We start from the raw sequence: 15,695 nt of genomic DNA, 5'->3' as shown, positions 1-15,695 counted from the left end.
GGTGTCAAGTGTTATCATCATTATGTGTGGTGTCAAATGACATCATCATTATGTGTGGTATCAAATGACATCATCATTATGTGTGGTGTCAAATGACATCATCATTATGTGTGGTGTCGAATGTTATCATCATTATGTGTGATGTCATATGATATCATTATGTGTGGTGTCGAATGTTATCATCATTATGTGTGGTGTCAAATGACATCATCATTATGTGTGGTGTCAAATGACATCATCATTATGTGTGGTGTCGAATGTTATCATCATTATGTGTGATGTCATATGACATCATTATGTGTGGTGTCGAATGTTATCATCATTATGTGTGATGTCAAATGACATCATCATTATGTGTGGTGTCGAATGTTATCATTATTATGTGTGATGTCAGATGACATCATCTTTATGTGCGGTTTTGAATGTTATCATCATTATGTTAGATGTCATATGACATCATCATTATATGTGGTGTGGAATGTTATCATCATTATGTGTGGTGTCGAATGACATCATCTTTATGTGCGGTTTTGAATGTTATCATCATTATGTTAGATGTCATATGACATCATGATTATGTATAGTGTCATATGACATCATTACTTTGTGCCATGTCATACGATGTCCGCTTTCCGTGACCGTGATGGTTCTCTGCAAATTTTTCGAAGGAGGTGGTTCTGCCATCGGCTCCGCCTGGGCAGTGTCTTTACAAGATGGGTGACCCCGAGCCGTTATCGCTATTCTTCAGAGATAGTCTGAACGGCGTCAGTGGTCACGTAACCAGGACTGCACCGGCGGCTCATACGACCATCCACCAGCTGCCCCCATTGCTTCGGGTGACCCTGACCAGGGGCTAAGTAGATGCAACACGTTGCCCGAGGGTGACCAGCAGGCTAGCAGAGGGAAGGAGCATATCACACCTCCTTTGATGCAGATGAATCTCCACCATACAAGACAGCCTGGATGACACTGAGAAGCACCCTCTGGACCTCAGCACGGGCTTGGAGGAAGTTTCCATTACCGGACCAGGAGATCACTTTCCCCCTCAATCACCGGGATTTGCTCAGGCGCCCGCCCGCCACGTCGGTGAAGGCCGGCACCGAGGGAAAGTGGGATCTCCCGGTCGCCGCCCATTTTAATTCCGCTTCTCATCCCTATTCCAACATGCCAGTCCGCGGCCTCCTCCACTGCCACACTCGGGTTGGAGGGGCAACCGGATGGCATGAAGCTCGATTTCTCAAACTTCTGGCAATTGTCCCTCCCCCAAATCTCTTCTTCACCATTCCCCTTTCCCATTTCCTTCTCTCACCCTATCTCCCTGCCCGCCCATCACCTCCCTCTGGTGTTCCCTCCCCACCTTTTCTTTCTCCCGTGGCCTTCTGTCCTCTCCTATCAGACTCCCCTTCTCCAGTCCTGTATCTCATTCACCAATCACTTCCCAGCTCTCCTATCAGACTCCCCCTCCTCCATCCTGTATCTCATTCACCAATCACTTCCCAGCTCTCCTATCAGACTTCTGTCCTCTCCTACCAGACTCCCCCTTTTCCAGCCCTGTATCTCGTTCACCAATCACTTCCCAGCTCTCCTATCAGACTTCTGTCCTCTCCTATCAGACTCCCCCTTCTCCAGCCCTGTATCTCGTTCACCAACCAACTTCCCAGCTCTCCTATCAGACTCCCGCTTCTCCAGCCCTGTATCTCGTTCACCAACCAACTTCCCAGCTCTCCTATCAGACTTCTGTCCTCTCCTATCAGACTCCCCCTTCTCCAGCCCTGTCTCTCGTTCACCAATCACTTCCCAGGTCTCCTATCAGACTTCTGTCCACTCCTATCAGGCTCCCCCTTCTCCAGTCCTGTATCTCGTTCACCAATCACTTCCCAGCTCTCCGATCAGACTTCTGTCCTCTCCGATCAGACTCACCTTCTCCAGTCCTGTATCTCGTTCACCAATCACTTCCCAGCTCTCCGATCAGACTTCTGTCCTCTCCGATCAGACTCCCCTTATCCAGCCCTGTATCTCGTTCACCAATCACTTCCCAGCTCTCCTGTCAGACTTCTGTCCTCTCCTATCAGACTCTCCCTTCTCCAGCCCTGTATCTCATTCACCAACCAACTTCCCAGCTCTCCTATCAGTCTTCTCTCCTCTCCTATCAGACTCCCCCTTCTCCAGCCCTGTATCTCGTTCACCAATCACTTCCCAGCTCCCCTATCAGACTTCTGTCCTCTCCTATCAGACTCCCCCTTCTCCAGCCCTGTATTTCATTCACCAATCACTTCCCAGCTTTCCTATCAGACTTCTGTCCTCTCCTATCAGACTCCCCCTTCTCCAGTCCTGTATCTCGTTCACCAATCACTTCCCAGCTCTCCTATCAGACTTCTGTCCTCTCCTATCAGACTTCTGTCCTCTCCTATCAGACTCCCCCTTCTCCAGCCCTGTATCTCGTTCACCAATCACTTCCCAGCTCCCCTATCAGACTTCTGTCCTCTCCTATCAGACTCCCCCTTCTCCAGCCCTGTATTTCATTCACCAATCACTTCCCAGCTTTCCTATCAGACTTCTGTCCTCTCCTATCAGACTCCCCCTTCTCCAGTCCTGTATCTCGTTCACCAATCACTTCCCAGCTCTCCTATCAGACTTCTGTCCTCTCCTATCAGACTCCCCCTTCTCCAGCCCTGTCTCATTCCCAGCTCTTCACTTCACTTCACCTCCCCCTCTCCCGGTTTCACCTGCCACCTTGACCTCCTCTCCCCCACCTTCTTACTCTGTCCTCCCCGGGCCTCCCACAGATACTGCTCTGCACTCCCTCCAGAGTTCTCCCCATTTCCTGGAGCCGGGCAGAGAGGCGACTCCAGTCCCGGCGTGGCAGTACGCGAAGGTGGCGTCGCTGTTCCCCGGCACGTGACGGAGCCAGGCGGCGGTGTACTGGCATCAGCGCCGCACTTCGAGGCGAGGGGCCGCGGGTTCGAATCCAGCCGGCCCCCTGAACGTCGCGCCGGCGGGTCGGCCTCGTTGAAAAAAAGCACGGAAACCCTACGGGAACGGCAAAAATTTGCCACCCGCTGCGCCACAGGGCAGAAAACATTCCAACGACACCACCCGTTAACGGTAGCGGTCGATGGCGATCGACCGGCCGATCTTTGAGGCTCTCTCAGTAGATCCCGACAAAGAAAAAGAAAAGTAAATACACAGATACTGCTGTAAAGTGAGCGTTATAAAAATACGTAATAGTAATTAGGGTAATGTTAATATAGCAATACTCCCAATACTCCTGCCGTTTGTAAAGAGAGGATGTTTCCAGGGTTGCGGAGTTTTACTTCCACTCTGTCTGCCTGGTGGTTTTTTAGCACTGTGCCGTAATGACCCTGATTTTCCCGACTTCCTGGATTAACACTGTGTGGTTCATCAGCAGCCCTTGGTCGTGGACTTTCCTCATAGACAATAGGTGCAGAAGTAGACCACTCGGAGAACACAGTCTCGCAACAGTACTTGTGTATTTCTTTTTCTTTTTTTTCCCTCGGGATCTACTGGGAAAGCCTCCGACATCGACGAGTAAATCACGACCGACCGGTTAGCGACCACGAGTCTATGGAGTCTCTTGGGTGAAAGTCAGGAACAGGAAGGGGTCAATAACACTATAGGGTGTTTTTTTTAAATATATACAGACCACCCAATAGTAACAGGGACATCGAAGAGCAGATAGACAACAGACAATACGTGCAGAAGTAGACCATTCGGCCTTTCGAGCCTGCACTGCCATTTTGAGATCATGGCTGATCATCTACTATCAATACCCGGTTCCTGCCTTGTCCCCATATCCCTTGATTCCCCTATCCATAAGATAACTATCTAGCTCCTTCTTGAAAGCATCAAGAGAATTGGCCTCCACTGCCTTCCGAGGCAGTGCATTCCAGACTCCCACAACTCTCTGGGAGAAGAAGTTTTTCCTTAACTCTGTCCTAAATGATCTACCCCTTATTCTCAAACCATGCCCTCTGGTACTGGACTCTCCCAGCATCTGGAACATATTTCCTGCCTCTATCTTGACCAATCCCTTAATAATCTTATATGTTTCAATCAGATCCCCTCTCAATCTCCTTAATTGTAGTGTGTACAAGCCCAGTCTCTCTAACCTCGCTGCATAAGACAGTCCAGACATCCCAGGAATTAACCTCGTGAATCTACGCTGCACTTCCTCTACAGCCAGGATGTCCTTCCTTAACCCTGGAGACCAAAACTGTACACAATACTCCAGGTGTGGTCTCACCAGGGCCCTGTACAAATGCAAGAGGATTTCCTTGCTCTTGTACTCAATTCCCTTTGTAATAAAGGCCAACATTCCATTAGCCTTCTTCACTGCCTGGTGCACTTGCTCATTCACCTTCAGTGACTGATGAACAAGGACTCCTAGATCTCTTTGCATTTCTCCCTTACCTAACTCTACACCGTTCAGATAATAATCTGCCTTCCTGTTCTTACTCCCAAAGTGGATAAGCTCACACTTATTCACATTAAACGTCATCTACCAAGTATCTGCCCACTCACCCAGCCTATCCAAGTCACCCTGAATTCTCCTAACACCCTCATCACATGTCACACTGCCACCCAGCTTAGTATCATCAGCAAATTTGCTGATGTTATTCTCAATGCCTTCATCTAAATCGTTAACGTAAATCGTTAACAGCTGTGGTCCCAATACCGAGCCCTGTGGTACCCCACTAGTCACCACCTGCCATTCCGAGAAACACCCATTCACCGCTACCCTTTGCTTTCTCTCTGCCAACCAGTTTTCTATCCATGTCAATGCCTTCCCCCCGATGCCCTGAGCTTTGATTTTACCCACCAATCTTCTACGTGGGACCTTATCAAATGCCTTCTGAAAATCGAGGTACACTACATCCTCTGGATCTCCCCTGTCTAACTTCCTGGTTACATCCTCGAAGAACTCCAACAGATTGGTCAAGCATGTAGTGACGCTGGCAGTCAAACTGATAAAAGTTGACTCGAGCAAGCGCCTCCTACCCAAGGCGGTACTGGACGAGCTCGATGCCACTTCCGGAGGCAAACTGGAAACGAGGAGCACGAGGAACGGCCGGGTGACGCGCGGCCACTGGATTGCGGGATATCAATAAATTAGAGAGAGTGCAGAGACGATTTACTACGATGTTACCTGGGTTTCAGCACTTAAGTTACAGGGAAAGGTTGAACAAGTTAGGTCTTTATTCTTTGTACAGAGGAGATTTACTAGAATGTTACCTGGGTTTCAGCACCCAAGTTACAGGGAAAGGTTGAACAAGTTAGGTCTTTATTCTTTGTACAGCGGAGATTTACTAGAATGTTACCTGGGTTTCAGCACCTAAGTTACAGGGAAAGGTTGAACAATTTAGGTCTTTATTCTTTGTACAGCGGAGATTTACTAGAATGTTACCTGGGTTTCAGCACCCAATTACAGGGAAAGGTTGAACAATTTAGGTCTTTATTCTTTGTACAGAGGAGATTTACTAGAATGTTACCTGGGTTTCAGCACCTAAGTTACAGAGAAAGGTTGAACAAGTTAGGTCTTTATTCTTTGGAGCGTAGAAGGTTGAGGGGGGATTTGATCGAGGTATTTAAAATTTTGAGAGGGATAGATAGAGTTGACGTGAATAGGCTGTTTCCATTGAGAGTCGGGGAGATTCAAACGAGAGGACATGATTTGAGAGTTAGGGGGCAGAAGTTTAAGGGAAACACGAGGGGGCATTTCTTTACTCAGAGAGTGGTAGCTGTGTGGAATGAGCTTCCTGTAGAAGTAGTAGAGGCCAGTTCAGTTGTGTCATTTAAGGTAAAATTGGATAGGTATACGGACAGGAAAGGAGTGGAGGGTTATGGGCTGAGTGCGGGTAGGTGGGATTGAGAGTTCGGCACGGACTAGGAGGGCCGCGATGGCCTGTTTCCGTGCTGTGATTGTTATATGGTTATATTGTTATATGGTTGTTATAAGGTTATCTGACAGACCTGACGGCAGAAGTCAGTGCCCACTTCGGGTCAACCAATTTGCGTGAAATTGCATTTTCACAGATGAATATTATTGAATCTAAGTACAGGAGCTGTCTTACTGACAGACACGTCACAGACTGCCTCAGACTGGACGTCTGCAGTTGAGAGCCAAATTTCAGGGAACTAGCGGAAAGTCTTCGCCCATCACACTGAGCGCAACAGTCAATTTATTTTTCGTGTTGAAATAAAATTAAATAATGAAACTTGGAATGAAAGGTATGAGGTACTGTAATATTCTTTAAAGAGAGGCAGCTATGGCCTGTTTGGTATGCTCGTTACGGTGTTTCCTCGGCTAAGTTAATTTGAAAGTTTGCCGAAAGCATTTTATGTAATTCAGATATGATTAGCCCAGAATAAAAAAGGCCTCAATCTGGAAGTACAGCCTGGGCTGGTTTCCCTCTAGACCATTTAGTAGGCCGATCCTGGCTTTGGTTTCCCTGGCAACGACACCTGCAAGAAGTGCGTCCAGCTGCAGCTCCTAACAGACCGCGTCAGGGAACTGGAGCAGGAGCTGGATGACCTCAACAGGCTTCGGCGTGAACAGGCAGAGGCGAGGGTAGGTCCCCGGTAAGTTTTGTTTTTCTTCGTTTAGAGTAGAGAGAATGCCGGGCGGGATGTTGGAATGCTCCTCTTGCAGGATGTGGCAAGTCAGGGAGACCGGAGGTCTCCCTGACAACCACACCTGCAAGAAGTGCATCCAGCTGCAGCTCCAAACAAACCGCGTTAGGGAACCGGATGACCTCCGGATCATTCGGGAGAATGAGGAGTTCATAGATAGTAGCTGTAGGGAGGCAGTTACGTCAAAGGAGCAGCACACAGGTAATTGGGTTACCGTCAGGCGAGGGAAGGGGGAAGGGCAGGTAGAGCAGGGCTCCCCTGCGACCATTCCCCTTAACAACAAGTATACCGATTTGGATACTGCTGGGGGGGACGGCTTACCTGGGACAAGCTGCGGCAGCTGGATCTCTGGCACTGAGTCTGGTTCTGCAGTGCAGAAGGGAGGGGGGATGAAGAGAGCGGTAGTGATAGGGGACTCGATAGTTAGAGGTACAGGTAGGAGGTTCTGTGGTTGTGATAGGGACACCCAGATGGTTTGTTGCCTCCCGGGTGCCAGGGTCAGGGATGTCTCTGAAATGGGAGGGTGATCAGCCAGATGTCGTGGTACACATCGGTACCAGTGACGTAGGAAGGAAGAGTGAGGAGGTCCTGAAGAGTTAGTATAGAGAGCTAGGTGGGAAGTTAAAAAGCAGGACCTCGAGGGTGGTAATCTCAGGATCGCAGGTGTGCCACGTGTCAGTGAGGGTAAGAACAGGACGCTCTGGAAGATGAACACGTGGCTGAGGAGCTGGTGTAGGGGGCAGGGTTTCAGATTTCAGGGTCATTGGCATCTCTTCTGGGGCAGGTGGGACCTGTACAAGAGAGACGGGTTACCCCTGACCAATATCCTCGCAGGGAGGTTTGTCAGTGGGGGATGGGAACCAGAGTAGCTAGTGGAGCAGGGGTGAAAATAAATGGTGTTAAAGGTTCATGCAAAGCCACAAATAGAAGGGTTGTGAGTGGTGGTAATAATCTTCTGAGGTGTGTCTGTTTCAATGTGAGGAGTATTGTGGGGAAGGCTGAAGAGCTGAGGGCGTGGATTGACACGTGGAATTATGACATGTAGCCATCAGTGAAACTTGGCTACAGGAGGGGCTGGACTGGCAGCTCAATGTTCCAGGGTTCCGATGTTTCAGACGTGATAGAGGCAGAGGGATGAAGGGTCGGGGGTGGGCAGGGTGGCTTTGCTAGTCAGGGAAAATGTGCTGAGCAGTGCTCAGGCAGGACAGATTAGAGAGGGCTTGTCTACCGACGCCATATGGGTGGAGCTGAGAAACAGGAAAGGTATGACCACATTAATGGGGTTGTATTATAGACCACCCAATATCAGCGACAATTGGAGGAGCAAATCTGCAGAGAGATAACAGACAACTTCAGGAAACAAAGTTTTGATTGTAGGAGATTTTAATTTTCCACATATTGATCCGGACTCGCATATTGTCAAAGGTCTAGATGGGATAGAGTTTGGAAAATGTGTTCAGGAAAGTTTTCTAAATCAATATATAGAGGTACCGACTAGAGAGGATGCAATATTAGATCTCCTATTAGGAAACGAGTTAGGGCAGGTGACGGAAGTGTGTGTTGGGGAACACTTTGGTTCCAGTGATCATAACACCATTAGTTTCAACGATCATGGATAAAGATAGATCTGGTCCTCGGGTTGAAGTTCTAAACTGGAAAAGGGGCAACTTTGAAGAAATGAGAAAGGATCTAAAATGCATGGATTGGGACAGGTTGTTCTCTGGCAAGGATGTCATTGGTAAGTGGGAGGCCTTCAAAGAAGATATTTTGAGAGCGCAGAGTCTGTATGTTCCTGTCAGGGTTAAAGGCAAAATGAATAAAGATTCTCTAGGGATATTGGAACTCTGATAAGGAAGAAGAGAGAGATGTATAACATGTACAGGCAACAGGGAGAAAATAAGGTACTTGAGGAATATAAAAAGTGCAAAAAATACTTAAGAAAGAAATCAGGAGGGCTAAAAGAAGACATGAGGTTGCTTTGGCAGTCAGGGTGAAGGATAATCCAAAGAGCTTCCACAGGTATATGAAGAGCAAAAGGATAGTAAGGGATACAATTGGTCCTCTTGAAGATCAGAGTGGTCGCCTATGTATGGAACCAATAGAAATGGGGGAAATCTTAAATGTTTTTTTCCCGTCTGTATTTACTAAGGAAACTGGCATGGAGTCAACGGAAGTAAGGCAAACAAGTAGAGAGGTCATGGAACTTATACAGATTGAAGAGGAAGAGGTGCTTGCTGTCTTGAGGCAAATCAGAGTAGATAAATCCCCAGGACCTGACAGGGTATTCCCTCGGACCTTGAATGAGACGAGTATTGAAATTGCAGGGGCCCTGGCAGATATATTTAGAATGTCGGTATCGATGGGTCAGGTGCCGGAGGATTGGAGGATTGCTCATGTAGTTCCGTTGTTTAAAAAAGGCTCTAAGAGTAATCCGGGGAATTATAGGCCGGTAACTTTGACGTCAGTAGTAGGTAAATTATTGGAAGGAGTACTATGAGATAGGATCTACAAGTATTTAGATAGGTGGGGACTTGTTAGGGAGAGTCAACACTGCTTCGTGCGTGGTAGGTCATGTTTAACAAATCTATTAGAGTTTGTCGAGGAGGTTACCAGGCAAGTGGATGATGGGAAGGCAGTGGATGTTGTCTACATGGACGTCAGTAAGGCCTTTGACAAGGTCCCTCATGGGAGGTTAGTTAGGAAGATTCAATCACTAGGTATACATGGTGAGGTAGTAAATTGGATTAGACATTGGCTCACTGGGAGAAGCCAGAGAGTGGTAGTGGAGGATTGCTTCTCTGAGTGGAGGCCTGTGACTAGTGGTGTGCCACAGGGATCAGTGCTGGGTCCATTGTTATTTGTCATCTATATCAATGATCTGGATGATAATGTGATAAATTGGATCAGCGAATTTGCTGATGATACAAAGATTGGAGGTGTAGTGGACAGTGAGGAAGGTTTTCAAAGCTTGCACCAGTTGGTGGAATGGGCTGAAAAATGGCAGATGGAGTTTAATACAGACAAGTGTGAGGTATTGCACTTTGGAAAGAAAAACCAAGGTAGAACATACAAGGTAAATGGTAGGGCACTGAGGAGTGCAGTAGAACAGAGGGATCTGGGAATACGGATACATAATTCCCTAAAAGTGGTGTCACAAGTAGATAGGGTTGTAAAGAGAGCTTTTGGTACATTGGCCTTTATAAATCAAAGTATTGAGTATAAGAGTTGGAATGCTATGGTGAGGTTGTATAAGGCATTGGTGAGGCCAGATTTGGAGGATTGTGTGCAGTTTTGGTCACCGAATCACAGGAAGGATAATAATAAGTTTGAAAGAGTGCAGAGAATGTTTACAAGGATGTTGCCGACTTGAGAAACTGAGTTACAGAGAAAGGTTGAATAGGTTAGGACTTTATTCCCTGGAGCGGAGAAGAATGAGGGGAGATTTGATAGAGGTGTATAAAATTATGATGGGTATAGATAGAGTGAATGCAAGCAGGCTTTTTCCACTGAGGCCAGGGGAGAAAAAACCAGAGGTCATGGGTTAAGGGTGAAGGGGGAAAAGTTTAAAGGGAACATTAAGGAGGGGGCTTCTTCACACAGAGAGTGGTGGGAGTGCAGAATGAATTGCCAGATGAAGTGGTAAATGCGGGCTCACTTTTAACATTTAAGAAAAACTTGGACAGGTACACGGATGAGAGGGGTATGGAGGGATATGGTCCGGGTGCAGGTCAGTGGGACTAGGCAGAGAAATGATTTCGGCACAGTCAAGAAGGGCCGAAAGGCCTGTTTCTGTGCTGTAACGTTTTATGGTTCTGCGGTTCACTAAGGCCGAGGTAGGGGATCCTGGGCTTTAAAACGTTGGTGACCACGACATTACACAATGCAAGGAGCCGGTGTAAAAGGCACATCTCGGTGTTCTGTTGAGTGGAATTCTTTCAGCTTCCAACAACTGCTTCTTACTACTAAATGAAACGGTCTCGGCGCTCCTTTCCGCCCATCGCGGCGGCATAGGGCGGCATCGCCCTCCCCATTTCCGTAGCCGTTTTCCAGTTTCTGTTTTTTTTTAACGAGGCCGAGCTGCCAGGGACCTGGGACCGCTCGCCTCGCAGTCCGGCGCTGATGCCACTGCGCCACCGGCCAGCAAGTGAGACGCGCAAGGGTATAAAATCGCCGACCCGGTGACGAAAGACAGTTGCTCACTGATGAACGACAGCCCTGGACCCACAAGTAAGCACTGACACCTAGTAATTCAAAATGCGCCAGGAAAGGTGCGACAGGCACTCGCTGAGTTCCTCCAACACTTTGCGTGCGTCTCTTCGCATATCTATCATCGGACATCTATCGCGCGTTTAACGTCAATTCCCGGAAGTATGCCTACTTCTTCCATTCCTCAGTGATTTCCCCTGATTCAGTGTGTCATCTGCAACTTTGACAAGCGTCAGCTTGCACTCCAAGCCTGGACACTAATTTTTCACAGTTCGAAGAGAAGTTGTTAAAAGTAAATACCTGCGTCCATTTTCACTCCTGAAGTTCCTGCGCTTCTCCCTGTTTAGGCTTCCCGCGACGGTGTCAAGGAATCCCAGGTTCGCACCGTCTGCGGGAAATAAAATGCCATTGGGAGGGCGGTTCAGGGACAATGAGACGTGCATCAAGATCTCTGTTACACACTAACACACTACCCGGCCGCCAGTTTCCCAAAGCGACTGGAGACCACAGAAACCGGCTGTTCTGCGGTTAACCCATCTAAACGCGCCCAGGCGTAAACGTCAGGGATTCACCGTGGAGAGCTGGGCCACTGCACAGGAACAGAGGCAGCTGAGGAGCCACCTCCATTATGGGCGCTAACCTCCCCAGCAACCAGGACACCTTCCAGGAGCCGTGCCTCATAGAGGCGGCGTCCGTCCGTCGAGAATCCCCCCTCCATCCCCCCAGGACAATGGAGAGGGTGCAGAGATTTACCAGGATGTTGCAATTGGTTTGGAGAACAAGTCATATGAAGCAAGGTTAGCAGAGCTGGGACTTTTCACTTTGGAGCGTAGAAGAATGAGAGGGGACCTGATAGAGGTCTACAAGATTATGAGAGGCATAGATAGGGTGGATAGTCAGTACCTGTTTCCCAGGGCACCAATAGCAAACTCCAGAGGGCATATGTACAGAATTAAGGGAGGGAAATTTATGGAGACATCAAGGGTAAGTTTTTTACACAGAGGGTAGTGGGTGTTTGGAATGACTTGCCAGGGATGGTGGTGGAGACTAAAACATTAGGGGTATTTAAGAGCCTCTTGTTCAGGCACATGGATGAAAGAAAAATAGAGGGTTACAGGGTAGTGTGGGTTTAGTACTTTTTTTTTAAGGATTATATGGGTCGGCAGAACATGGAGGGCCGAAGGGCCTGTACTGTGCTGTGGTGTTCTATGGTTCTATAATGGCCGGGTGCTCCTTAGTGGTGCCCTGCTTGAGGGGTAAGTGAGAGGAGGTGTCTGGGCCCCAGCAAGGTGGAGGTCAGGATGCCAGCCGACCCCAGCTTCTCCCTTACCTGCGGGTTTCCTGGTGAGGTGAGGATTGGTCTGGAGGGAGTGGAGAGCTGAACGCTTGGAAGGACCGAGTTTGGAATCGGGGAGTGTTGAAATGGTCAGTTGATGTCCCATCAACTGCCATTCTCAAGCAATTCTTCCAGCCGGTGCAAACCCCTCAGCAGTCCACGACAGCCTTCCTCGCTGTCGACTGCACTATCAGGCTAGGTCCCAGCTGCCGATTCCATCACATTATCATTCAGATCGTTGATATAGATTTAAAAAAATGGACCTAGCAAAGATCGTAGCGGGGGCACCAGTCATAGGCAACCATCTGCTCCCACTCTCTGAATCCTCCTTCAAATCTAATGTCTTATCCAATTTCCTACGCCATCCGGAATGCCGAGCGACTAAACGTCCCATGCGGGACTTTGACAAATGCTGCCATGTCTAAGCTTGGAGAAAATTATAAGCCGGACATTTGATACATCCTTTATCTTTGAACAAGTCTGGCGACCCTTTATTCAAAATTTTCACATGATTTAATTTATGTTTATTTATTTACTTTTCTTTATTCTCTTTGGGGAAAACCCTTATCCACGAAGGTTCGGAGACGACTGGAAGGATGTGTTTTTTCTCCCTCTCTCCTTTTGTTTTCTAATTTTATCCTCAATTGGACTGCCCAATCTTTCCTTTTCTTTCTCTTCCTCTTTGTTTCGGTTCAGTTCGTGGGCTTTTTTTTGTCCTTCATCAATAAAATTTCCTATCATTCTGTTATGATCGCTATGAGGAGTTGTAGTTTTTTTTTTGACCATTGTATATATAACAGCATAATATTTTACCTATTTGATCTTGACATTACATACTTGCTGTTTTTATTATTGCTGTTTACATGTCTTTTATATCATCTGTTTGCTAAACCCCTCCTCCGATTTGTATATTCTTTACTTGAAAATCAATAAAAAGATTGAAAATTGAAATGAAAAATACCTTGCCAAAGTCCATGGAGACAACACCGACTGCCTTGCCTTCATCCCTAGTTCGACGGATTCTGATGTGAAATTCCGCTCCAAATAACTGGGGGGAAAGAAAATGAAAAGAACTTTACAGCCTCGTGCTGAAGACATTCTTTACTGTTCTTTGTCCCTTTCCTTCAATACTGTCATGATCGAGATCCCTTTCCCCCATTTCTCGGACCCTTTCATCGAATCCAGTGATGACCAGCAACCTGCCGGCCCGATTCCCTCTTTGCGGCATTAGGATCCCACCCTTTCATTCAGGACCCTCACGGTGACGGGTGCAAGAAGTGTAACCGGCAGCCCCTCTGAGGACAGTGACTCGAACCAGCAGCCCCTCTGAGGACAGTGACTCGAACCAGCAGCTTCTCCGAGGGAAGTGACTCGAACCAGCAGCCCCTCTGAGGACAGTGACTCGAACCAGCAGCTTCTCCGAGGGAAGTGACTCGAACCAGCAGCCCCTCTGAGGACAGTGACTCGAACCAGCAGCCCTTCTGAGGACAGTGACTCAAACCAGCAGCCCCTCTGAGGACAGTGACTCGAACCAGCAGCTTCTCCGAGGGAAGTGACTCGAACCAGCAGCCCCTCTGAGGACAGTGACTCGAACCAGCAGCCCTTCTGAGGACAGTGACTCAAACCAGCAGCCTCTGGTTTACGGTAAGGGGAGGGAAGTTCAAAGAGGATATTAGAGGAAGGTTTTTCACTCAGAGAGTGGTTGGTGCGTGGAATGCACTGCCTGAGTCAGTTGTGGAGGCAGATACACTAGTGAAGATTAAGAGACTACTAGACAGGATTATGGAGGAATTTAAGGTGGGGGGGGGGGTTATCTGGCAGGCAGGTTTTGTGGGTCGGCACAATGGTTTTGTGGGCACCGCAGTATTAAAAGCCGGGACCAATAGGCTCTGGGACAGCTCCTTCCACCAGGCCATCAGACAGATCAATTCACACCGATAAAATTGTATGTCTAAGCCAGATAGGCTGCTCTGTCGAATAGCTGACTGCACGTACCGCTTCTTACAAATTACTATCAATTGCACATTGCACGTTCAGACCGAGACAGGATGTAAAGATTTTTACCCCTCATGCATGTGAAGGGTGTAAGTAATAAAGTCAACTCAATTCAATAGAAACCTTGCACGTGAGGCGATATTTAATTCCTCTTGTGCTTTATTGGCACGTTATTCTAGGAATCCAAAACATTTGCCGCATCTGCATTCGTAATCCTAAAACACTCTCGTGCAGATACAACATCCCAGTGACAGGTCTAATAATAGAAACATAGAAAGCCCACAGCACAACACAGGCCCTTCGGCCCACAAAGTTGTGCTGAACATGTCCCTACCTCTGAAATTATTAGGCTTACCCATAACCCTCTATTTTTCTAAGCTCCATGTACCTATCCAAAAGCCTCTTAAGAGTCCCTATCGTATCCGCCTCCACCACCGTCACTGGCAGCCCATTCCACGCACTCACCACACTCTGAGTGAAAAACTTACCCCTGACATCTCCTCTGTACCTACTCCCCAGCACCTTAAACCTGTGTCCCTCTTGTGTTATCCATTTCAGCCCGGGGAAAAGCCTCTGACTATCCACACGATGAATGCCTCTCATCATCTTACAGACCTCTATCAGGTCACCTCTCATCCTCCGTCACTCCAAGGAGAAAAGGCCGAGTTCACTCAACCTGTTCTCATAAGGCACGCTCCCCAATCCAGGCAACGTCCTTGTAAATCTCCTCTGCACCCTTTCTATAGATTCCACATCCTTCCTGTAGTGAGGCGACCAGAACTGAGCACAGTACTCCAAGTGGGGTCTGACCAGGGTCCTATAGAGCTGCAATAATACCTCTCAGCTCCTAAACTCAATCCCACGATTGATGAAGGCCAATACACCGTACGCCTTCTTAACCACAGAGTCAACCTGCGCAGCAGCTTTGAGTGACCTATGGACTCGGACCCCAAGATCCCTCTGATCCTCCACACGGCCAAGAGTCTTACCATTAATGCGACATTCTGCCATCATATTCGACCGACCAAAGTGAACCACTTCACACTGATCTGCGTTGAGCTCCATCTGCCACTTCTCAGCCCCGTTTTGCACCCTATCAATGTCCCGCTGGAAACTCCGACAGCCCTCCATAGTACCCACAACACCCCCAACCTTTGTGTCATCAGCAAACTTACTAATCTTGGTCTTGCAGATTTTATTAGAAGTGCATAGAAATGTCCGGAGGTTGTTGCTCGAATTTCAAGACTATAGCCTGCCTTCATCTGAAGAACTCTACAGAATACAGGTCCGAATCATGGTCTGCAGGTGGGTTACGTGGTCAACACAACATTGTGGACCAAAGGGCCTGTAATGTGTTGTAGATTTATGACAGACAGACAGACTTTATTGATCCGGAGGGAAATTGGGTTTCGTTACAGCCGCACCAACCAGGAATAGTGTAGAAATATAGCAATATAAAACCATAAATAATTAAATAGTAATAAGTAAAGTATTCCAAGTGGAAATA

The 15,695-nt window shown here is 47.8% G+C and overlaps 1 protein-coding gene across 1 annotated transcript in view; it reads right to left on the bottom strand.

Moving 5' to 3' along the window:
* LOC132387086 (NACHT, LRR and PYD domains-containing protein 3-like) overlaps positions 1–15,695 on the bottom strand; it is a 38,270-nt gene that overhangs the window by 22,183 nt on the left and 392 nt on the right. The window contains exons 2-3 of the mRNA XM_059959440.1: positions 13,155–13,241; positions 11,158–11,245 (exon numbers count right to left, since the gene is read on the bottom strand). Of these exons, the coding sequence (XP_059815423.1) occupies positions 11,158–11,167 (10 nt within the window). The 5' untranslated portion in view covers positions 11,168–11,245; positions 13,155–13,241. The remainder of the gene's footprint in view (positions 1–11,157; positions 11,246–13,154; positions 13,242–15,695) is intronic.

This window comes from Hypanus sabinus, unplaced genomic scaffold, assembly GCF_030144855.1.
Source record: "Hypanus sabinus isolate sHypSab1 unplaced genomic scaffold, sHypSab1.hap1 scaffold_151, whole genome shotgun sequence".
Classification (NCBI taxonomy): domain Eukaryota; kingdom Metazoa; phylum Chordata; class Chondrichthyes; order Myliobatiformes; family Dasyatidae; genus Hypanus; species Hypanus sabinus.
The sequence above is the reverse complement of the archived record's forward strand: the minus strand, read 5'-3'. Positions and strand labels throughout refer to the sequence as shown.